Raw genomic sequence first — 26,849 nt, forward strand, 5'->3', positions numbered from 1 at the left:
ATGCCTGGTACTGCCAGACGTTTTTTTGGTTAATCTGGTAGATATACAATTTCATGATTTTATTTTGCATTTGTCCAATTATTAATGACTCTGAGCATCTCCATGTTTACTAGTCACTCGAACTTTCTCTTTGGTCAAGTACCATATTGAGTCATTTGCCCAGTCGTTTGTTTTGTCTTTTTATTAATCATGAAAATTCCTTATGTATTATAAATACTGAGCCTTCTTAAGATCCTTTTGTCTTAATATACTACTATATCACTATGATGTATCTAGATATATTATGGATTTTTTTTAATTGATCCAGCTGGAGATTGGATGGGCTACTAGAATCTGTGAGCTACCCTCAGTCCTAGAAAAAGCTTAGCTTTTATGTCTTAAAATTATTTCATCCCTATGCTCACCGTCCTTATGGATTTATGATTACATTCGTATGTTAGACTTTCTGACACGAGCATTCATGACTTCTACATCTTTTATAATTTGTATCAATTTTTCTCTGTTTTATATTCTGGATGACTTTTTTTCATATCTTTTTTTTCATAGTTCACTCATTTTCTCTTCAGCTGTTCCCAATCTGCTATTAAACTCTTATATAAAGTCCTTGTAAGTCTGCTTGTCAGTCGTTTCAGTTGGTTATTGTCCAAGCTGCCTTGTTTCCTTGTGCGCTCAGTTGTTTTTGAGCTTTCATTTTCATAGAATTTCATTTATGGATCTAAAGCCTATAATGAAGGTGGGTACCTCCAGAAAGGATATTCATTTGCTTCTGCCAGGAACCTGGGGAAATCTCTAGTGCAAAGATCACTCTAACTTCATTTTTCAGTACATGGTGTTACAGAAGGCACAAGAATTTATGGATTTAGGACAAAAATGTGTATGACAGATGGTTTGTGATTCCAAACTCTCATCAACAAAATTTTTCCTCTCTCCTTTTGGTGCCTTGGTTCAAGTCTTTTCTTTGCAGTCAGTACCCTAATAACAGGGGGAGCAGTAGAAGCAGGTAGGAGGAGGGAGGGGGGACTTCTGGTTTATCTTTGCACTTAAGGTGCATGTCTTTGGGATTCCAGGATTATGGGGAGAGGATCTCCTAGGAGACCTCTCTATGAGCAGTCTCAGGTTGTCTTCAGCAATCCATGCTAGTGAGGTGGGAAAACCAACAGAAAAATTCCCTGAGATCAGCAAATGTTCTTAGGGTAAAATTTCTCTGGGTTCTGGCCTTCACTTAGTTTTTCAGGTTAATAATTTCTCATTTTCTAATTCATGAGTGCACTTGAGATTTTTTAAATATTTAACCAAAAAATCTTTATCTTTTAAAGTCAGATGTTAAAATATTTATGGAAATAATGAAATGGTTCCTGGAATTTGTTTTAAAATAATACAGAACAAAAAAAGTGGACACAGTTATAGAGGAAACAAAATTCATCATGATTTGATAATTTTTAAAGTTGGATGAAGGGTATGAAGGAGTTGATACATGTTTGAAATTTTCCATAATAAAAAATTTTTGTTTTGTTTTTAATGAAAAATACAAAAGTACATGAGACAAGTACGCCAAAATCAACAAAATCAAAAATGTGGAATTTTAAGTTGTTACCAATGGAAGGGTTAATCCAGATTCCTAACCCTCCATACTCCCAAAACTATCCCTTTTGATTTACCCCCAGAATTAAATAAGACTTATGGTTTTTGTCTTCCTCACAACTGCCTTCTGTAGTTACTAAGAACTCCTCCTTATTTCTTTCTTAATGGTCATGTTTGCAAGAATTTTATAAGTATCAATTGAAATGCAAACATTTTTTTCTTTTTAGAGCAATTATAACATTAACCCCAATCCTCATCTGTTATTTTCTGAACTATAAATTCTACTCATGCTTTTTATAAGACCTTTAAATTAAACCCCAAGCAGCTGCATTTTATATTCATCCTACATTACTGAACTCCATAGTTTAAAAGAAAAATCCTTTTGTGGGCAGAGTATTTGGATAAGGTTGTCAAATATCAAAAAAAGGAAGGAAGGAAGGAAGGAAGGAAGGAAGGAAGGAAGGAAGGAAGGAAGGAAGGAAGGAAGGAAAAAAAAGGAAGGAAGGAAAAGGAAGGAAGGAAGGAAGGAAGGAAGGAAGGAAGGAAGGAAGGAAGGAAGGAAGGAAAGAAAATACAAACCATTCCCTTTAAAAGACAGCTGTAATTCTAAAATTTCAAACAAGTTCACAAAAAACTATTTTTACGACTTATAAAGACAATACAGACTACATTTTTATCTGGAAAAACTCAAAAATGAGATTGAAAAAACAAACACCACAACATTAAAATCATTCTTTACCCAGTCTGTAGTAAAAGGAGCTCCATTTGCCATCAAAATACGAACTTCATCATCTTGACCCGCTCGTGCCGCTTCTAAAAGCTTCTTTCCCAAATCTACCAGGGACATCTAAACAAAACATAGCTGAATTTAGTATCTCCAAAATTACAAAAATGTCCCAGCCGAGTGAGTCAATAAATGGTCCCATTTCTGAGATCAACTTTGAAGAAGGAAAAAAAATATATATATAAACATCTATCAATAAAGACATATTTACATATACAGAAGGTGCCAAAAAAATGTATACACATTTTAAGAAAGGAAAAAATTGTATTAAAATTGTAATACTCAATACCGGGTGTGCCAAAAAAATGTATACAAGTGGATACTTTGGTCAACCTTGCTCAAGCAGTAGTTCGCCATAATCAGAAGTGTCTGGACACTGATGGTAACCACTTTGAGCACCTCTTGTAATTGCAGAAGTCAAACATGACTTGCTCAAAGTGGTTACCATCAGCGTAATTTTAATAGTTTTTCCTTTCTTAAAGGGTGTATACATTTTTTGGCACCCTCTGTATATTAATTATTTGTATAATGAAAACAATCTAAATGTAGGAAAATGGTTAAATTGTGAAATCTAGTAAAATAAAAATGCAGTATTTAAAATAATAGTTTTGAAGTCATAATAACATTAAAAAGTTATGCCCTAAAGAATGAAACTGGACTGCTATCTGTCACCATGTACCAAAATTAATTCAAAATGGATCAAAGACTTAAGCATAAGACCTGACACAATAAACTGCATCGAAGAAAACAGGTACTAAACTTATGGACCTTGGGTTCAAAGAGCATTTTATGAATCTGACTCCAAAGGCAATGGAAGTAAAAACTAAAACGAATGGGATTATATGAAACTGAAAAGCTTCTGCACAGCAAAAGAAACTATTGACAAAATAATGAGGCAACCAACTGAATGGGAGAAGATTTTCGCAAACAGTGCCTCTGATAAGGGGCTAATATCCAAAATATACAAGGAACTCATGAAACTCAACAACAAAAAAACAAACAACCCAATTGAAAAATGGACAGAGGACCTGAAGAGACATTTCTCCAAAGAGGATATACAAATGGCAAATTGACATATGAAAAAATGCTCAACATCGCTAATCATCAGAGAAATGCAAATGAAAACCACAATGAGATATCACCTCACCCCAGTCAGAATGGCTTTCATCAACAAGACAAATAGTAACAAGTGTTGGAGAGGCTGTGGAGAAAAAGGAACTCTCATACACTGTTGGTGGGAATGCAGACTGGTGCAGCCGCTATGAAAGGCAGTGTGGAGGTTCCTCAAGAAATTACGAATAGAATTACCATACAATCCAGCAATCGCTCTCCTGGGTATCTACCCAAAAAATCTGAAAGCATTTCTCTATAGAGACACGTGTACTCCAATGTTCATTGCAGCTTTGTTTACGGTGGCCAAGACATGGAAACAACCAAAATGTCCTTCGATAGATGAATGGATAAAGAAGTTGTGGTATATATACACAATGGAATACTATTCGGCGTTAAGGAAAGATGATATAGGAGCATTTGTGACAACATGGATGGATCTTGAGAGTATAATGCTAAGTGAAATAAGTCAGACAGAAAAAGCAGAGAACCCTATGATTTCACTGATATGTGGTATATAAACCAAAAACAACAAAAGAACAAGACAAACAAATGAGAAACAAAAAGTTATGCCGTTAAGTGAAAAAAAAGGATACAAAACTAATTTTTGATTGTCAAAATATGCACATAGAGAACAAAATACTGAAAAATATCAAAAATTGTTCAGGTGGTATGGTTATGGGAAATTTTGCCTCCATTTTACAAAGTTTCTGCCATATTATTACATTATCTTCCTAAATTTAAAAAGTGGATCTTTTAAGGGGCAAATTATACTGTATGACTGTAAAATAAGTAAATGCTGGCATTAAGGAAAAGTTATATACTACTGACTTAGTAAACAAGGCAGGATATTGAGAACTTAAAATAGCAAACTTTATTGATCTGTTTATAAGAATGCAACAAAACTGATACATTTGAACAAATAAACTTCTCCCATAATTCTGCAATTGTCTTAATTTTTCAAAATATATCATATTTAACAACCTAGACTACTTAAGTTACTGTGGTTTTTAAATCCCATGAGTAATATAACTGTGTAGTAGATTAAGTAGCTGAATACTCTGAAATCAACAGTTCTCATGGTAGCAGCAATGCCCCCTAAAGAGCCCTCTGAATATATATATATATATGGAGGCATTTTGGGGATTGATGGAGAGAGTAGGCTCTACCTACTAGCATTTAACAGGCAAGTGCCAGGGATACTAGGGGTCTAGCAATGCATGGAACAATTCAGTATGGCATTGTCATATGTTCTTGATGAATTTCAAACATTCCAAAGAATATATCTAAGGCTAGAATTTAATATGCAAATAATATGCAAATAAAACTGTTTTTCCAGTTATTAATGCATCCCAGATTTTCTAAATAATATTTCCAAATAATATTTCCATATTATAAATCTATTTATTTTGTTCAGAACTTTACTAAGAGTTGTTCGCCATTTTGGAAAAATCATATCACCAAAGTCAATGCCACTTGGGTATCTGAATCACCAATGTAACACTGTACGAGATATGACAATTAAGTTCGTGAACTTCTTGCAACGATGTTGCTAACCTTTTTTGATATCAGAGGGATTATTCATTATGAATTTGTACCAACTGGACAAACAGTTAACCAAGTTTACTATTTAGAAGTGCTGAAAAGGCTGCATGAAAAAGTTAGATGACCTGAACTTTTTGCCAACAACTCATGACTCTCGCATCACAACCATGCACCAGCTCACACAGCACTGTCTGTGAGGCTGTTTTTAGCCAGTAAACTAATAACTGTATTGGAACACCCTCCCTACTCACCTGATCTGGCCCCCGGTGACTTCTTTCTTTACCTGAAGATAAAGGAAATATTGAAAGGAAAGTATTTTGATGACATTCATGACATCAAGGGTAATATGATGACAGCTCTGGTGGCCATTCCAGAAAAAGAGTTCCAAAATTGTTTTAAAGCGTGGACTAGGCACTGGCGCTGGTGCATACCTTCCCAAGGGGAGTACTTCGAAGATGACCATAGTGATATTCAGCAATGAGGGATGTAGCAGTTTTCTAGGATGAGTTCACGAACTTACTTGTCAGACTTCGTATGCATCCCGCTTTCACAGCAATCACATCACAATGATTCTGTGCACAGCTGAGAGCATTTGATTTACCTCTTGTGCCATCTGGTGTGGTCTGCTCAAGTATTTACATACTAAAATACACATTTTATTATAAGTTGCTTTCCTTTTATTTCTCCTCTTATTATAATGGGGGTATTATAATATTTTAAAATTATGCAGATAAGTAAAAACTATGATTTTCATTTCAAACTAGCAAAAGGGACAATATAAAATTTTCATTATAAAAAAGTAACAATGGATCTAAAAAGACTGAAAATCAATGGGGAAAAAAATACACGTAAAATCAAGTACGACCAAAATCAAAGGTGCTCTAATTTTCTTGTCAAGATACTTAGTAAAATGTAAAATAGTAAAAATACCAAAATGTAGCAATTTCACTTCCGATTCTCACTTCCATGAACCACACGTCTTAGAATAAATATTCTGAGTTCTAGAGGAACTCAGTTGCATTAAGACAACAAAATTGACCCAAGGGACCATCAAGCCCTCAATTTACTTAGTAGTTCATTATCTACTAAATCTTCAGAGATAAAGTAGTATTAGACTTAAATAAAACCACTAAAGGCTTAGCATTAAATGTTGTTTTTATATACCAAATAACAAATAAAGAAGCACAATTCAATGCAGTACATTTTAATGAATGTTAAAATACTCAGTGAAAACATACTATGTGTATGGCACTGACTGCCATCTACTTTATTACTCCTTTCATCTGGAAAAGAAAAGCAACCCCAAAATCTGTCATATTAAATTCCATTTTTAATTTCTTTAGCATTACTAAAGAAGCTTATCACAGTCTGATACAAACCATTTTTTTCCTAACACCAATTAAAATGAATTTTAATAAGATCTGTAGGGGAACTTCAAAATGTCTACAAATAAATCTGCTTTTGCTCAAAAGTACATGCTGAGAGAGCCATCTAGTGGTAACAGGAATTACCATCAATATGCAAATTATTAAAGTTTACTCTATTTTGCTTTGAATTTCTATAATTCATAGTTCATAGAGCTGTTGTGAGATTATAGCATCTCCTGGACATGAAAACTCTCCATAAAACTGTAAAATACTAGTTCCATGTGACTTGCTACTAGCACTGTTAAAAAAGAATTTGAATAAAAACTCAGAAAATGTAATCCTATTATAATATACTTAATAATAAACCTTGATTGTCTCATTAAAAATTTGCAACATCGCTCCTAGAATACAATTATAAATCCAATAAAATTCTTCATCAAGCAATTTAGCTATCTGTATGCATCAAAAGCCTTTAAAATGTTCATATTCTTTGACCTAGTAATTCCACTCATATAAATCTGTCATAAGGAAACTATCAGAAAAAAATGGTATTATAATAGTAATGTTGTAAAACAGGAAAAAACTGAAATTCCCTACTATAAACAATAATTAAAGAAATTCAACTAGATTATAATGGAATATTGTAGTCTTTATTTTCATGTGTTTACTTTTTATTATGGAAAATTTTGAGGAAATATAATAAGACACAATAGTATAATGAACTCCCACACAGCTACCACCTAGCTTCACTATTATTTTTGGCCAACACATTTCACACACACACACATATTATTTTGAAGCAAATATCAGACATATCATTTTATTTGTAAATACTTCAGTACATATCTCTACAAGACAAATATAGATTTTTAAGCATAATACTATAGTAATTTAAAACTATTATTTACAAATAGCATGTAATAATATAAGAATCAGGATTCTAAACTGAATATACACCATGATCTTAACTATGGAAAAAAATGCATAGAAAAATACTTAGAATCAATATACCATGATATTTTAAATTACAGATTTTTCCCTTTTTTCTAGTCTTCTCTGCTTTGTAACTTTTCTATAATGAGCACATATTAATCATGTAATTAAAAATAAACTTTGATTAATAAAAAGCTTTTCATCAAAATTAGATAAGATTAATAAGCCTTTAATATAGGAAATTAGATGTTGTAGAACAGTTTTTTAATAGTAAAAGGATGTAAAATGTGACTCAAAGTAAAATTAAGCACATTATAACCTTGTAAATAACTACATTATATGAAAATATTTTTGGGCATCAGAATTTAGTTGCCTACATTCTCATAAAAAATGAACCTCAATAAGTGTAAAAGTGATGCCTGGCATTTTGCCAAATCTTAATCTATAATACATTTTATCTCATTTAATCTGAGCAATCTTACCAAGACGGTTACTGTCTCCATTTTACAAAGGAGGCAAACAAAAAGTAGAAAGATTTTATCAAAGAGCACTAGTTTTGATCTAAAGATAAGACCTATTTTCTTAACTCTTCTTCTTATATTCTGAATGAGAGAACAGTGACAATCTGCTGGGATATAAAAGAGCATACCCTCCAAGGATTTAAGCTTAGTCTCTCTGTGTAATTCCTTTGAAGGAAAAAATCATCATATGAACTCTGATTTATTTGGATTTTTCTCCCATTTCCATTGTATCTTATGAATGTTTTTTTTTCACTTTTTCTAAACTTAAAAATAAAATGACATTTTCAACATAAATTATCTAAAAAAAATTATCTCCCATACCCTTATTTCAGAAAGGCACTAGAAGATGTACTACACCAAAACCAGGAGTAAATCAGAAAGAATTAGAGCATCAGGAAACAAGTGATCCAACATAGAATGGAACAGGATTCTCCCATATGGGTAAATGGAGAGACCCCATGATAACAGCTGTGCCACAGACCTGCAACACAAATCCAGACTGGAGCCAGAGAACAGACGTTCCAGGAAGGAGGTCTCTAAGGAAAAGACAGGATGCTGAGTCTCCTAAGAAAAAAAGTGAAACTTCCCGTGAAGAGTGAGACTGATTAATGATGGATACAAGAAGACTAGCAAAAAAAATAGACAATTTCTTTTTCAAGGGAAAAGAAAACTATATAAGAAAGGAAATGTAATCCCAGTGTGTATATGACATGGGTTAGCGAAGAGTAGTAGTTCCAGGGTCATAATGACCACTGAATGCTAATGTAAACAAAATTTTCGGTATAATTCTATTAAGATGAAGGGCGAGGAAAAAAAATGTATACGTGGGTGGTTTGATTTAACAAAGCAAAAGCTTCATCTTCATAAGTAGGAAGTCAAAGATATCTAAAATAGAAAAATCAAGAAATAGCATAAGCTTGTTATTTAGAAATATGAACGGAAAGTACTAGGGAAAAAAAAGTGAAAAGCCATAAAAGGATGTCTCTGGAAAAAAAAGGTTCTGGGATGGAAAGGAGTAACAAGGGACGACGGATATTTTTTTACCATAGACTTCATATTTTTTTACTTTTTCAACTACGTACATGTATACTTTCATACAAATAAAATTGCAAATAAGCAAATATATGTTTATATAAAAAATATGTAGTTCAAATTTAAAGTCATCTCCACACCTCCCTGTGGTCTTACTCCCCAGAAGTAACCACTATTTAAATGTTTAGAGTGTATCCTTCCATGCATGCAAATACAGGTATGTACAATGTTTAAACAAAGAAAAACACAAAAAAAGGATCATACTATACTTGTTTTTTTCACTTAACAGGGATCCCCTTGTTTTATCAGTGACATCTTTCATGTAAATATGCAGATTTAATAAGCATTCTTTTTACTGGCTGCACTAGGCTGAATAATGGCCCCCCAAAGAGGTTTAGATCCTAATTCTCAGAATCTGTGATTATGTTAGTTTACATGGCAAAAGGACTCTGCAGATACTATTAAATTAAGAGTTTTAAACTAGGGAGATTATCCAGGTGGGCCTAATGTCATCAAACGGGGCCTCACAGGAGGGATGCAGGAGGGGCAGAGTCAGAAGAGAAAGAAGCAAAGATGAAAGAGAGAACGCAACTGCTAAAATCTTAATTTCATGTCTTCCGATCTCAAGAACTGTACAATAATAAATCTATGTTGCTTTAAGGCACTATGTGTGTGGTAATTTGTTACAGCAAATAGGAAATTATTACACTAAGAAATAGGAAACATAGAGTATTGAGTACATTAATTATTCAATCCCTTTTTCATTTTTTACGAACAGTGCGGCAACACACACATATACTTGGGTTAGCACTTTCATCCCAAGACACTTCAAAATTCAAATTGTCCAAGTACTGGCTTGTTCCCTAACATCAGAAACCTTGGGATCATCCTTAACTCCTCCTTTTCCCCCATCCCCCTAAACAATAATCAGTCATCAAGACCTGTCACTTTTACCTCCTAATTCTCTCTCAAATCCTTCTACCTCTTTCCACTGATAGAGTAGGCCTTCAATAAGTTTTTGTTGATTAGCTTTTCTCCTCTGCTACAATCTCTGCCTATACCTCCATCCTTTCTCTTACAGCACCTTTAAACTTGTGTCTATGTCTCAGTCTTGACTTCCTCTAATTTATTCTCCACTCTGCTACCAAACTTCTTAATTATTCTTAAACAGAAATCACGTCCCTCTCCTCAGTTAACTCACATAAAGTCAAACTCTTTACCATGAGATTCAAGACCTTTCATGTTCGGCATCTATTGCCATCACCTCCATAAACACTGCTCACCACCTCACAGTGAACTCTACACTCCAAGCAGTATATTGTACTATGTATGGCGCTTTTCCTCCCCTTTGGGCAACTATACAAAGCATTCCCTCTGCCAAGAATAATGCTCTTCTCTCCATGTCCACTTTTGCCATATTTAATTCCTACTTTTCCTTCAAAAGTTCAGCTTATCTAATCAGAGAAGCCATTCCTGATTGCCCCAAAATTAACTCAAACATCCTTCCCATGTGTTCTTCTAGCATCCTAAGTTTGTCTATCATGGCATTTATCATACACCATTAAATATTCCTGTTTACGGGCTACAGGCTGTCACTGAGCCTGGGCTATGGTGCCTGGTAAATGTCAATAAATATTCATTCACTGAATAAACAATGTTTGACATACAGTCGAAACTCCAGAAATATTTGGGATAATCAATAAAGTCAGAACATTTGACTTTTTAAATGTAAATTATGCCGACAGCTTCACAACTTCCAGGAAATACTATAATCAATAGAATGCTCACTGAATTCCTGTCAACCTTGTTGTAACCAAATTCCTTATAATAAGTGAGTGAGGTTGGAACTCACCTAAATATTCTCTTTTTATTGGCAGCAACTCAAATGGACAGATTTGGTCCAAAAAAATCTGAAGTCAATTCTGTTTTCTGAGTCAAAAGGAAAAAGTATGAACATAATCAATAAATCTGAATAATGACTTTGTCTGGGACTCTAAAATCACTCTTGGACCTGCCAAAGTGGTACATATTGAAAAAAATCTGGACAAAGAGCCTGAGTTTATCGAATAATCAGCAACAGGACTGTGAAGCAACAACTCAAGGCCACCCTCAACGACAGTGGGTCAAATCAGTACCAAATTTAGAGTTCAAAGGTTTCAAATTAGTATGTTCTAGAACTGAGCTGCCCAGCACAATAGCCACTGAGCATTGAAATGTGGCTAGTCAAAGCTGAGGCGTGTATAAGGAGGATGTACCAAATTCTGAACACTTAGTACCAATAAGTAGGTAAAGTATCTCATTAATAGCTACATCAATTACATGTTGAGAGGGTAATATTCTGACCATATGGGGTTAAATAAAATATGTTACAAAAATTAATTTCGCCTGTTTATTGTGTGTGTTTTTTTCATGTGGCTACTAGAAAGCTTTAAATTAAATATGTGTCTTGCATTATACTTCCACTGGACAGAGCTGTTGTAGAAAATCCTTGAAGGCACCAACTTTAGAATTTGCAAAATGTTGCAACACTTTAAAATTCTCCTCATCTTTGTAATCCGCTGTCCCTTTACCCCATTAATCTCTTTTAAATCACATGTACTTATTTATCCCAGGAAAAGACTGAGGCTTGAAAAAGTAAAAAGAGGGTAAAAGGCTATGAACTCTCTTGGAACCAGGCCAGTAGATGGTTTCAAACTCATCAGCGAAGTATAACTTACTTGCTTATTACAAAGTAAAGCCAACAAACTGCTGGATGTTAGAAGTCACAACAGGAAACCATCGATATCCTGCCCAACAGTAAGAATGAACACACTGTGATCCTCTCTCCAAGATTTCTTACATTCATCCCTTCCTCTCCACTACCTCTAGTCTTATACTCTCACTGCCTTATACCTCAAACATCACAATAGCCTCTTAGCTGACCTAACTCTAGTCTCTCCGTCCTGCTGCCAGGAAACCCCCTAAAATAAAATTTCATTCAATTCAAACATTTCTATGAGTGAGTCTCTACATAATAGCTACCCTAGAAGAATTCATCATATAGTAGGGAAGACATACTCATACATCTCATGATTCCCTGTTCTACAATTCTTATGAGTACAACCATTTTAAAAGAACAATTTATCAATATCTAGTAGAGTTGAAGATGCACTTACCCTTTGACCCAGGGATTCCAATGCTGGTAAGCTAACCTATTTCCTTGTGTATTCTAAAAATGTACACAAGGAGAGGAAATATGTATAAGAATATTTGTAGAAACATTATTGTTATAGGAAAAAAAAGAAACTACAAATACCGTGTCCATCAAGAAAAATATTTTCAAGTTTTTATTATAAAACTTTTCAAACAAAGAAAAGCGTATGTATGTGTGTGTGTGTGTGTGTGTGTGTGTACACACGCACTCCGATATGACCACCCACATTCTAAATTAAAAGTTGGCCATCTTGCTTCATCCTACTCCTTTAAAAAAAAAAAGTACTTTACAGCTGACACATGGCATTTGGTTGTTATATCTCTAAATCATTTCTATTCTAGGACAATTTCCCTTTCCTCCATCTACTCCACCCCTCTTTTTCTCTCTCATGACATTAAATAACCAGTTCATTGCATCTCATATCTGGATTTTCCTGATTGCTTCTTCAAGGTGGTACTTAATTTCTTCACCTCCCATATTCTTATTAGCTGAAAGTTAGTCTAAACTTGACTAAATACAGATTTTAAATTTTGGACATAAAATATTTCATAGTTGATGCTATATACTTGATATTGAATCACATCAGAAAGCACACATCTTTTGGTTCATTCGTAGGGATACTAAGATTAATAACCAGGTTGGTGATAGCCTAGTATTTATTAGCCTAGTACTTCCTAGTACTTATATTGTTTTACTTTGAAACCAACTGGTACTCTGTGGAGTGTTACTTTGGCACCACGTGAATACCAAATTCCCAATTAACCTTTTGCCTAATAGTTTTAGTATCCATTAATGATCCTGACACAAGTCAATTATAACAGTTTGTAACAAATTATGGCTTAATAATTCTGTAATTCTTTCTATGTTTATTATCTGGCATTCCTCATTAACTATGATTGTTTCTACTAAAAAGGCAGTTCAAACGTTTAATCACCAATTTTCAGAGTAAAGAATAGGTATAAATAGCCATCTCCATTTGTTTTATTTTTTGTTGTTGTATGTTGTGTCAGTAATTACTCATTCTTTGATGTTCAAACTGTCCCAGTGTTGGCTAACCAAAGCCTCTTCATGTCGGCTTTTGTATCTTTACAAGCTTTTCTGCTTCTGGTTCAAGATGTCCCCAGTTCACTATGTATGTTCCCTGACTCAGTCCTGGAATCTGTAATTTCTTCAAGGAGCCCTGGATTCTAAGTGTTGAAAGATCAACACTGAGATAATAGAAGTACTCATATCTACCAAAGTGACACACTTGTTTCTAGGTCCTTTTAGTGGAGAAAGCTAGGAAAGAAACATACATATATTTGAACAGAATTAAGAAATAAATTTTTAAACCATAAATTCATATTGACATTTATAATTCAAGTTCAACACTATCAGGTTTTTTGCTTAAGTTTCTTTGATTTCATACATGTATCTATCTCTATCAGCTCCTAATATATAAGCAAAAAACTCATTGGCTTTACCCTACAATATATATATACCAAATGATGTCAAAATAAAAACACCAATATTACAACCAGCAATTAAAAGTTTAAGATTTTTTTTGTTCTTTTTGTCTTTAGCATATATGCCATTTAGTGCTGAGCTCAAAAGACCTTGAGATAGTGTTTTTCTCCATGCATTTAAATAACTTTGATATACCCATAGGTTCATTTGTTCAAGATTGTTCTCAATTTTAGGGATTGTTCTTGATTTAATTGTAATTTTTCAATATGTAAAATATTTTCCCAATTCAAAAGTCACATGTACCACAGTAGGGGATATTGATAAAAAGGGAGGTTATGCATGTATGGGGGCAGATGGCATATCTGTACATATCTGTACATCTGTACTTTCTCCTCGATTTTGCTATGAACCTAAAGGTGCCCTAAAAAAATTAAGTCTTAAAAAAATCATTTTGGAGATAACTGAGGAAATGTGAACACTGCCTAAATATGTAATGATACTAAGGAAGTATATTGATATTTTTCCAGATATAATATAGTTTAAGTATGTATATTTTTAGAGATAAAAATACCACAGATGCCAAAAAAATGTATACACATTATTACTAGTGTACATTAAATATTACAATTTTAATAGTTTTTTTTTCCTTTCTTAAAATGTGTATACAGTTTTTTGGCACCCTCTATATATTTATAGATTAAATAATGTTGATGCTTGGAATTTTTAAAATAATTTGAGAAAATAAATGAAACTAGTCATGAGTTGATCATTTTTGAAGCTGGGTAATGAATACATGGGGGTTCATTGTATTCTTTTCTTTCCTTTTATGTATTTAAAGCTTTCCATACAAAAAGTTTTTTTAAAATTCACCCTCCTTTTGGATAATATAAGGACCTTAGAATCTAAAACTCCACTTATCCCCCTTCTTTATTGCTTGTCTTTTAATCTATTAGATATTTTTTATTGTTTTATGCAGTCGGTATTCATTTTTCATTTTCCAAATATATATCACTTTAATTTTCAGCTCTTCATACACTTTATTTCTCCATTGTGGGATTAATTTCATTCTGCACAAAGTGTATCCTTTAGAATTGCACTAATGTGGTGCCTGTGGCTATTTACATTTAAACTAATTAAAAATTCAGTTCCTCAATCATACTAGACACATTTCAAGTTCTCAAAAGCCCATGAAGCTTATGACTACAATATTAGACAGTACAGATAAAGAATATTTCCATCTTCACAGAAACTTCTATTCACCAGTGCTGGTTTGAATTATCTTTAATAGGTGAGATGCTGGTAACAATCTGTTTTTGTATAAAATATCTTTATTTCATCTTCATTCTTTAAAGATATTTTAACTAGGTGTAAAATTCTAGGTTGGCAAGGTTTTTTCATTTTATATTGCAGGTATCATTTCATTGTCTTCTGACTTCCACTATTGCTGTTGAGAAGTCATCTGTTAATCTTGTTCCTTTGATGGTTATCTTCTTTTTTCTCCAGCTTCATTAGAATCTTTTCTCTTTATCATTGGATCTCTGTAATTTCACTGTGACGTGTCTAGGTGTGGATTTATTTTTTATATTACTTAGGACATAAACAAACTAAATCCTGGTTTGTTATCTTTCATTGGTTCTGGAAAACATCAGCCATCATCTCTTTAAATGTCCCACTTTTCTCTCTCCTGTTCTTCTGAAATTCCAATTAAGACCTTCTTACTCCCCGCTCCCTATCTCTTACCTTGCCTTCTATTGTTTCCATCTTTTTGCCTCTAAGCTACATCCTGGATCATTTTGTCTGGACTATATCCCAGATCAATAATTTTTCTGATGTATCCAACCTGCATGCAAACCACACTGTTAAGTTTTTAATTCACTTATTATATTTTTCATTTCTAGCAGTTGTATTTGTTTTTTTTCCAAATCTACAATGCCCCCCTTTTTTTATAGTTTCCTGCTTCTTGTCTTCAAGTTTGTCATTTATTTCTGTAAACATGGTAAACATGGTTGTTTTAGCATGTATCTTCTAATTCTAATATATGATGCCTATGAAAATCTTTTTCTGCTACCTGTTGTTTCTGCTGGTTCTTACCCATGTTTTCTTGTGTCCTTGTATGCCTGGTTATCTTTGATTATGTGCTCATTAGTGTCCTTAAAAAACTACTTCTAAGGAGGCCTAAGATGAAGGAACACTTGCATTTGCTTCTGCCAAGCACCTGAGGGACACCAGCAGGCTTAAGTTTCCCTTACTTTGCTATGCTATGGCCACAACTTTAGAGAGACTTTGTTTCCTTTCTCTTTTCACCTGCTCTGCCCAGTGCCAAGACAACTGGCCCTGAAGTCCCTTGATATTTAGCTGAGAAGTAGGCGATGAGAAAGGGGTAGTGGTTAGTTCTGGTACATCTTTATCCCTCAGGTGGAGTCCAAGCCTCGTAGGGAAGGATCTTTTATAAAACTTTACATGTTGGGCAGACTCGGAGTCTTGATTTCTGTCTGCCTTACCCCAAAAGGCTGATTTAATTATCAAGAAACCTGAACTTCTTGATACCAGCAAACATATTCAAGGCAATTCTCCAGGTATTCTGCTAACCTCTCTTGGCCTTCTTTTAGAATTTGACTTACCAAATTCTCATATCTTTCCAATTCTTCAAAGCTCTTAAGATAGTATTTTACATATCATATCCATTATTTTCAGTTGTTTTCAAAAAGAGAAGTACTCTACATAAACTAGCCCATCATTACTTAGATGAAAGATATATTTTGAAGTGGAGCTAACAGGATGTCCGGAATAGTACATGTCAGTGCACAAGACAAAGAGGAGTCAACGATGACATCTAGGTTTTTGGCCTAAACAACTTAGTAAAAAGTGGGCTTACTGAAATAAGGATAGCAAAGTGGGATAGGGTGGGTCAGGTGTTAAGAGTTCGGCCACAGACTTATCAAGTTTGAGATGCTTTAGCTAGGTTATAAATTTCTTCTGCATAGAGACAAGACTTTCTGTTAGTGTCATTTGCACTCATAAGTACTTGAGAACAGTGCTGCACATATAGGTGGCATTCAAGTAACCAAGGCTTTCTCTGCCTCAGCACTACTGACATTTGGAGCCTGACAGTTCTCTGTTGTGGGAGATTGTTCTATGCACTGTAGGATATTTAGCAGCATCCTTGCTCTCTACCCATTAGATGCCAGTGGCATCCACCTCTTTCACATTTCATAAAAGTCTCCAGATATTGCTGAATGTCCCCTGGGGGCAAAATCACCCCTGATTGAGACCATTAATTAAACGCTACTTGAAGTAAAGTTAATTTCTATACACTATGTTATTACCATCCTTTCACTCAACTGGACACATCAAAGATACATAAGAGGTGAGAGAGTTCATCCAAGCCCAAACTGTAGCCCAGCCCAATCCAGTATTTCTCAATTTGTTTCCCAAAGCTCCAGAGGATAGCAGTCCTGAGAAAGGAAGCGAATAAAGAAGTATGCACAGGTTGGAGATGACCTAACAGTTTCGCCCTCACTTAAATAAGATCATCTCAAATTGTTACAGGATTCTCTATATACCATTATTTATAATTTTTAAATCATTAAAAAAAAAAAACCTATTGACAGTAAAACCTCTTCTCTTCAAATATAAAATGATTAAAATTGTAAATCTCAAGCAAGAATTACTTAACAGCTCTTTTCTATTGCTATTCCACACCCAAATTGTGATTAACATAAACCTAGAAAAGAATTAAATTCACTTGCAAGTCCTGACATGTATGTGCTTTAACTGTGCTCTCCTTTTACTTTTTTGACTCTAGCCAAATATAATCAGGTAAAGTCATGTGGATAAATTAAGACTTCAAAAGTCAGATTCTGAAATATAACTTATTCAAACAAATTTTAAACTCCAAATTATAGAGCAAAGGCTTATTTTAGGCAGCATCCATAGTGTTGTGATTCCTTTCCTCCATTAGGGTAAACCTTTCTTACATACGTAAGGTTACTCCCAAATGCACTATATAAAAAATATTTTTATGCTCTACTATAAACTTCCTTAAACCAGTTTTAATATTCTTTTAAATATTGCAATACAATCTCATGTATCCTAAAGATCACTTTCTTATTCAAAGCTATTTTTATTTCTTTGAATTACAGATGTAATTAAATTGGAACCATGCTGATAAATCAAGTTCCTACTTCCCACATAAACTGTGTATTCATCAGATGTACAGTCTCTATTTCTCTATCTACATTCTATGTGTGCATACCAAGTCCCCTTTTGGCTGTAAAATTTGACATCATTACAAAGCTGTTCTCCATAAAGCCTAGAATATAAATGTCTGTAAGGGTAAATATATATTGATGACTATTTAATATTCATGTTTAAGATAGGCTCAAGTTCCATATCTAAAACACATAAATCACACACATACAAACTAAAAAGGAGTAAGAATTCATCAATTAGCATGTCCAGAACTTCCCACGCACATGGCAAAACCTAATCTTCCTCCTGTACTTCCTGACGATGCTACCACCCTGTTTACCTCCCAAGTAAGAAAGCTAAGAGTAATCTTCAACTCCTTCCTCTCCGTCCTATAAGGGTCTGCTTCACATCCTTTTCTCTTAATTTCTTTCTTCACTAGGCAATCCTTTTGTATAGCTCAAAAATCCAAACACAGAAATGTATACATTGAAAAGTCTCAAGGAAGCATTACACTATTTCCACCCTCCTCCCAGCCACAAGTAACCACCTTTACTAGTTTCATGAGTATCCTTCCATTATTTCTATAATTACCAAAAGACAGCATTACTACATATTGTTCTGCACTTGCTTTCCTTACTTAATACATCCTGAAGTTCTTTTCTTATTAGTTCCTAGAGAGCATCCTCATTTTTTGTACAGCTGCTTAGTATGTTATTGTATGGCTAAGCCTTAGTTTATTACTGACGGACATTACTGCTATTATAAACACTGCAATTAATAACTTTGTAGCTGTATCACTTCATTTCATATAACTGTAGGATAAATTCCTTGAGGCAGGATAATTGGGAGAAATGTAAATACAATTGTAATTTTGACAGATACTGCCAAACTATCCTCACATCATTTTTAAATTAGTCCTTTTCTCACTATTCTCTTTGCTACTGCATTCTCATGCCTATATTAATGAAGTACCCCTTAAGTGGTTTCCCACGTTCCCCAACTGTTAACAATCCTCTTGTCAAACCGATCATTATTTTTAATGAATTTTTAAATATACACTATAATAGTGTTATTTTAAAATGTTAAAGATTACTGAAATGCTAAAGATTACTAAAGTTCCCTCTGATCATCCCCCTATCTCTACTCCCAAAACCCAATCCTCTATCCACCACCCATGAGTTAAACACTATTATCCACTTAGTACAGGTATTTATCTTACCAGACCATTTGCATTTGCATATACCATGTTTCCCCGAAAATAAGATCTAGCTGGACCATCAGCTCTAATGCGTCTTTTGAAGCAAAAATTAATATGAGACTCAGTCTTATTTTAATATAAGACTGGGTCTTATATTTAATGTTATATTTAATATATTAATCTTTGCTTCAAAAGACGCATTAGAGCTGATGGTCCAGCTAGGTCTTTTATTTGGGGAAACACGGTATATACATACATATACATACACACACACATACATATATACATACATATAGATGGACATCCCCCCTCCAAAATACAGTATTGGTCTGGGTTTTCTCATTTATATAAATGCTATTATACTATACATACTACTCTAAAATTTATCATGCAATAGTATATGTAATTTTTTCATTTTTAAATTTATTACGTTATTCCATAATATGCATATACCAATTTACTTGGTCATTTTCTTGCTTGTGACTAATATTGCTTATTTTTCCAGTTTTTTTTTACTATTATAAACAATGTTGCAATGAACATACTTGTACGTGCCTCCTTATGTACATACAGAACTGTTCCTCTAGTGTAAAAAATGGACAGATTTGTTGGGAATAGCATTTTAAATTAATAGATACTAGCAAACTACCCTCATTAATGTATACCCTCAAACTGGCTATATGACTTAACACTCCCAACAACAGTTTCTAATACTTATTTCCTTACAATATAGCCAATCTTAATATTACCAAACTGTCTGAAGTTTTGACTACATAATGGATAAAAAAAATTATGTTTTAAGATGTCTCTCAAATTACTAATGAGATTGGATATCTTGTCAAATGTTTATTGGCCACTTATGTTTCCTTTTCTGAAACTGCCTGTTCATGTTCTTTATTATTTGTCTGTGTCATTGTTTCTTTTCTAAGAGTGAATTACCGTATATTTCTAATTTATTATATACTTATGTTGCAAATATGCCTCCTAGTCTGTTTTAAATTTACATATTTTGAATATTGTCATAAAGTCTTAAACTGTGGTCACATTTATCAAAATATCTTTCTAAAATATAGATATAATCATGTGTTCCAATCACCTATAGAATACAATAGGATTTAACCACATGTATATTTAACTTGAAGTGAAAAATAATTTAAGTAGTTGGCCACCTACCATTCTACTTCATAAACGTAAGTCCCAGAATTAGCCTGAATTGTGACTCTCCCATCTCATCAGTAGGTTTCAGTTCTCAAATGCTTCTTATAGAATGAACTTCACATTGCAATGGGTGAAAGTTTAATGTTTAGAAAGACTCTTTTTTGGGTACAATATTGCCCATAAATGTAGGCCAACTTCCTATAGGGCACAATTGAGAAAACAGCACTGTATTTCATCACTAGAGGAAAAACTGGTTATATTGGACTTACTGAGAGACGATATCTATTTCCCATGCGGCAACTTCCTACAAGTAATTTTGACTACATAATTTTCACCTAATTGCAAAATCATTGAAAAAATGATGACTCCAATGCATTTCAGACCTTTAAGGATCTGGCCCATTACAGCCTCATCAATTCACCACTTCCCCCTTGGATTTATACTCCAACAGTACGTTACCTATAATAACCCCTACGTACTACTCATAATATCACTCCTTTGCTATTCTGCCTAAGAAGTCTTTTCCTATCCCAATTTACTACCTAACCAAGTACTCATTCTTCGTCCAAAACCCAGTTCAGATGTTATCTCCTCCAACAAGCTCCCCTTGACCTTCTCAGCAAAAAGAAATAATCATTTCTTTACTCTCTGTGCCCTGAACCTGTTTCCATTAATATATAGATTCCACCACATTATGAATGATTTGTTTATAAGCTGTCCTCTCCCATGAGCCTTAGGAAGTCAGGCAGGGTTTATCTTAGTCTTATGTGTCTTTTAATATCTAACAGTTTCAAGCATCTCACGCAATAGCTATCTGCTTAATTAAATAAACCCACTCTATTCAACACTAAACACTAAAAAACTACACACACAAAAATTGAAGTCATGATCTTTAACTGAAAATATTTTACAACCTGAAAGAATATATGGATTGCTAAAAAAAAAAAAAAAAAAAAAAAAAAAAAAAAAGTCTGTGGTTTAAAAGTTTTTAAGTAGGTGTACACCATAGATCAATGGTTTTCAAACTGTGGGTCATGACCCATTGACAGACTGTGAAATCATTTTAGTGGGTTAAAGACAACATTTAAAAAATATATCAGCACATATCAAATGGGGTAAAGATAAGTCATGTTGCATGAATTTATTCCAGTTCCACTCATGTACACACACATATAACACTGTGTATATACGCTAATGATGTAAAATAATTTCTTACTGTGGATTCCAACAAAAAAATAATTTGAAAACTACTTCCATAGTTGTTATATGGGTTCAGAAAAGCTTTAAATTCGCAAACAAAATGATGTAGTCAAGGAAGGCTTCTTCAATGAAAGACTTACCCATGTGAACTGTGCACTACCTACCATGTTTCCCCAAAAATAAGCCGGGTCTTATATTAATTTTTGCTCCAAAAGATGCATTAAGGCTTATATTCAGGGGTGTCATCCTAAAATACCATGCTAGAGCTTATTTTCTGGTTAGGTCTTCTTTTCCGGGAAACACAGTATTTAATCTCATCTATCACTCCCCCTTATTTTTCTGCTCTAGTGACACAAGTCTTAGTAATTATTCGAACAAGCCAAACATGTTCCCACCTTAGGGTCATGTTTCCTCTATCTAGAAAGCTCTTCACTTAAGTAACTGTATGGTTTGCTTCTTCAATCCAGGACGATCAGAGCTTTCCCTAAGCACCTAAAATAGAAACCATCTCCCACCATTCTATCCCAATCCAGTTTGATTCTTTTCTATTGCATTCATTACCACCTGATATTTGTTTTCAGTGCCCCTCCTCCTCCTCACCCAGAATGTCAGCTCCACGAACACAGAGACTTTCTCTTCTGTTTTGTTCATTGCTATAACACCAGAGATTAGAACAGTGCCTGGCACAGGGCAAACATTTCTGAATAGGCTTTGACAGGCAAGGAAAAGGAAAAGAACACATGGAGTTGTGGCCGAACATGGTATATTACAGAGGAAACACTAGCTTGATAATGTTAAGGAGTAAAGAATAAAGTTGAAGAATCAGAATATAATATGAACAGGTTTGAAAGCCAGAAAGTAGAGTTTGGACTTTATCCTGCAGACAACTGGGAGTCATTCAACATTTTAAGCAACGGGTGATCCATTCAAACATTTATTCAGCACAAGTTAATTCATTTTGCTTGGCACAACAGAGAGTGTAAAGGTCAACACCGCATGTTCTCTCCTTGGGCTGTTTAGGTTTAGTAGCAATGAGTTCAATAAAAGTCTTAGGAAAATTATCCTGGCTGCCATATACAGGATGAAGTTGGAGGAAGGATATTAAAGTTTAAAAGGGCAAATAATAGGTAATGCAGAATCCCAGGACAAACAGATCCAGTAAAGAGTAATCTAAAGAACTGTGCTGACTGATGGATATAAAAAATAAAGGAGAAACAGGTACCACAGACAAATTTAAGATTTAAGCATGATGATGATAAAACAAAGAAAAATGGACAGGTTGGAAGTTGGGTAGTATTATAATAAATCTAAAAGTGATGGAAACTCCTTGAGCCTCCCAATGGGAGGCTGACATACAGAACTTATGATTGCCATAGAGGAGAGGCTTGGGGGGATGGGTGAAAAAAGTGAAGGGGAATAAGAGGTATAAATTTACAGTTATAAAATAAGTAAGTCACGGGGATGTAATGTACAACATAGGAAATATGATCAGTAGTGTCATTATAACTTTGTATAATAAAAAATGGTTACTAGATTTATCGTGATCACTCCGTAATGTATATAAATGTTGAGTCACTATGTTACTCATAATATTGTATGTCAACTATACTTTAACAAAAAAATTACAATTAAACATTCTCCTCTGTTTGGATACATGGTAATTGCTGTAGACACAAAGAAGCACAAGAGTCAGAGGAGCTGAAAATCCTACAACTTTATCATGAGAGGAAGTGACAATTCCAATGTCCACTGGAGATACAAATCTGGGGACTACACGTTTAGGAGTCATCACCATATAAAACATCTATTTGGCAGAAGACAAAAACAGGAGCAGAGGATTAGCTACTGAGAGGAATAATGATAGTGGTTAGAGGATAAGGTATCAACATCAACAAAGCAAACAGAGAAGTCAGAAGGGGAAAACCAGAATGGCATACTAACATGAAGGGCAAGGAAAGAAAGAATGTTAAGAAGCCTAAGTGGAAATCAATACATTCATGCACTGCATAATGACATTTCAAAGGTCAACGACAGACCTCACCTACAAGTGGTCCCCTAAGATTATAGTAGAGCTGAAAACACTCTATCACCTGGTGCCAGCATAGCAGCCCTAACGTCACAGCACAACGCATTACTCACGTGTTTGTGGTGATGCTGTACACAAATGCACTGCGCTGCCAGTCGTGTAAAAGTACAGCACAGACAATTACATACAGTGCATAATACTTGGTAATGATAACCCACTATGTTACTGGCTTACGTATTTACTATAGTATACTTTTATCGTTATTTTAAATGTACTCCCTCTACTTATATAAGTTTGCTGTGAAGCAGTAAGCCATCTTACAGCAGCAGCAGCCTCAGCGCGGCTTTACCGTGTCTCTTGATTGCATCATTTTCTCTTGTGCTTGATTTAATCTCGAGTTGTTTTGTTCAGTAACGTGTACAGGCTTGTAGCCCAGGAGCAATAGGCTAAACCATGTAGCCTAGGTGTGTAGTCAGCTGTACATCTAGGTCTGTATAAGTGCACTCTGTGATGTTCACACAATGATGAAATCACCTAACGAATGGATCTCCTCCATTAAGTGGCACACGACTGTAGTAATACATACATACTGGCTGAATAAAATCAGGATGAAGCCAAAACCATGGGCAAGGATGTCTCTCGAAGTAACAGTCTGAATATGACATTACAAAATTGCAGCAAGTTAGGGAAGAAGTAGTAAAATAACTGAGGGCAGCAATTTTAACCAAGATCTTTAAAAAAATTGAAAGAGAAACAAGGGAGATAACTGGAAAGAACAGTAGCAATGCTTAATCAAAGATTTTTTTTTTCCTCCCCAGATATAGAAGTCTGTAAACACATGAAGGCAGGAAGGAATAACCATTGCAAATAATGATCAAAGTAGTCAGAAAGAGGAAAAGCATGGCGGCAAGATTTCTAGAAAAGCAAGAGATTCCACTTTAGTCAGTTTACAAAATAAGAGATTTGTCTTGGTGACAATGAAAAAAAAATGTGCAAGCTTGTAATCTATTTTCTTTTTCAATTAAGGAGAATTCAATGGAGTCTTTTGAGAGAGAGGAATAAGATATATGAGACAACAGAAAAATATGCATTCTTAAAATAATTGCCAAGAAGTAGCAAGGGCCCATTGGAATGTTAAGCATAAATTTACAGTGGCCAAAAAAAAAACTTCGTAATTACCCACCTTCATCCACAAATACACTACAACCAGTGAGGAAAAACAGAAAATAGATGGTAGAAAGATTTGACAACAGCAACGTTGTAAAATATGCAAGACATGGCTCATGTCAAGTTCAGGTTATATCTAATACATACAGGAATAAGCCAAGGGGGGAATTTGAAGGTCCCTATGAACAGACTAGAAAGGAACGCAGATGGAGTAATCACACAGGCAAAGATCAAAGAGTTTACACAAGCCAATTAGGATGCAAGGGAAATTTTTTTAGATCATTCACTTATACACCTACCGTTTGCTGTGGTCTGAATATTTGTCTCTCCCGGCCGCCGCTCAAATTTGTATGTTGAATTCCTAATGCCCAAAGTGATGGTATTAGAAGGCGGTGCCTTTGGGAGGTGATTAGGTCATGAAGGCAGATCATGAATGAGGTTAATGAGCCTACAAAGAGAAACCAGAGGACAACTCCCTTGCTCTTTCCACTATATATAATACAACAGAGAAGTCTGCAACTCGGAAGAGTTCTCACCAGAACCCAACCGTGATGGTACCTTGATCTTGGACCTCCCAACCTCCAGAACTGTGAGAAATAATTTCTGTTGTTTATAAGCTACCCTGTTTCTGATATTTTCTAATAGCAGTTCAAACTGACTAAAACACTCTTTAAGTTTGAAAAGATACACGCATCCCTACATTCACTGCAGCATTATTCACAATAACCAAAATATGAAAGCAACCTAAATGTCCATCGATGGATGAAGGGATGAAGATGTGGTATATATATACACAATAGAATATTACTCAGCCATAGAAAGGAATGAAATATTGCCATTTGGTTGAACCTAGAAATATCATGCTAAGTGAAATAAGACAAAGACAAGTACCTACCATATGATATCATTTATATGTGTAATCTAAAAAAACAAATGAACAAAGGCTCATATATACAAAACAAACTTATGATTGCCATAGGGGAGAGAGTTGGGAGACGGGTGAAAAAAGTGAAGGGGAATAAGAGGTACAAGTTTACAGTTATAAAATAAATAAGTCATGGGGATGTAATGTACAGTATAGGGAATATGATCAGTAGTGGCATAACTTTGTACAGTAAAAAATGATTACTAGATTTATCGTGATCACTTTGTAAGGTATATAAACGTTGAGTAACTATGTTGTGCACCTAAAACTCATAATATTGTATGTCAACTATACCTTAATAAAAAAATTACAATTAAACGTTTTCCTGTTTGGCTGTATGATAATCGCTGTAGACGCTTTCCAAGAGTCAGAGAGGCTGTACATCCAATAATTTATCATGAAAGGAAGTGATCATTTCAATGTCCAGTTCTGTATTATGAGCTAGGATAAACATCCACCTCAGTTTCCAAAGCTGCAGAAGAGGAGGTGCCGTGGTGGTCTCCACTCACCTCCTTTAAAGAATCACTGCTGTAGTTAACCTCCATAGTAGAAATGTCTTATCCCTTGTGTAATGAGACAGAATTATCATGGATTACAGTTATATAAAATGAAAAGGTATGTTTTAATATCAAAATAAAATAGGACTCAACATTGAGTAAATGTTCTACAAGTTCCTTAACTGAAATTCCAAAATCCAAAAAAGCTCTGAAACCCAAAAGAACATATTTGGCAGTAAAAACCTTACCTGAACATGAAGCTATTTATAGTCTTTACTTACCCCCATTTAGTGTAAATGTTCATGTTTTGCTGCAGAAATAGTAACATGTTTGAAGAAGGATATAGTTCTGCACTCTGTTCAAAGGTTACATAACGTTAACTTGCCTATATTCAAAAAAAGTCTTAATTCCAAAACCTATCAGACCTGAAAGGTTTTAGTGGGCTATGAACCTATAATAATAATTGCTAACATTTATTGAGTTAACTAGTATCCTGTTTCCCCGAAAATAATACCATCAGCTCTAACGCCTTGATATAAGACCTGGCATTATATTACATTATATTGTATTATATAAGACCCGGTCTTATTTTATTATAAGACCGGGTCTTATATTAATTTTTGCTCCAAAAGACACATTAGAGCTGATGGTCCGACTAGGTCTTATTTTCGGGGAAACACGGTACGTATGTGTCAGACGTTGTTCTGACCACTTTATATGCAGTAATTCATTTAATCTTCCCAACTACCACAAGGGAGGTATAATTATCCCCATTTTACAAAGAAGGAAACAGAGGCACAGAGTGATTTTAGTAAGTTGCCTAAAGTGACATAGGTAAAGAATGACTAAACTAGGACAAATACATTTAAAATATTATACATAATGGGACAACATGGATAGACTTAGGCTAAGTGAAATAAGTCAGACAAATACCATACGATCTCATTTATATGTAGAATCTAAAGAACAAAATAA

General features: G+C 34.3%; 1 protein-coding gene across 8 annotated transcripts in view; it reads right to left on the bottom strand.

The window, feature by feature from the left end:
• GABPB1 (GA binding protein transcription factor subunit beta 1) overlaps positions 1-26,849 on the bottom strand; it is a gene marked incomplete at its 3' end in the record, with an annotated part of 61,491 nt that overhangs the window by 29,415 nt on the left and 5,227 nt on the right. For 7 of the 8 annotated variants that reach the window (XM_081049891.1, XM_081049888.1, XM_081049890.1 and 4 more), the window contains exon 2: positions 2,321-2,428. In XM_081049891.1, coding sequence (XP_080906017.1) covers positions 2,321-2,428 — 108 coding nt within the window. Of the gene's footprint in view, positions 1-2,320; positions 2,429-8,322; positions 8,400-26,849 lie in introns of those variants that run through there. The other variant, XM_081049892.1, reaches the window with a different exon arrangement.

The sequence above is a fragment of the Rhinolophus hipposideros genome, assembly GCF_964194185.1.
Source record: "Rhinolophus hipposideros genome assembly, chromosome: 5".
Taxonomy (NCBI): Eukaryota; Metazoa; Chordata; class Mammalia; order Chiroptera; family Rhinolophidae; genus Rhinolophus; species Rhinolophus hipposideros.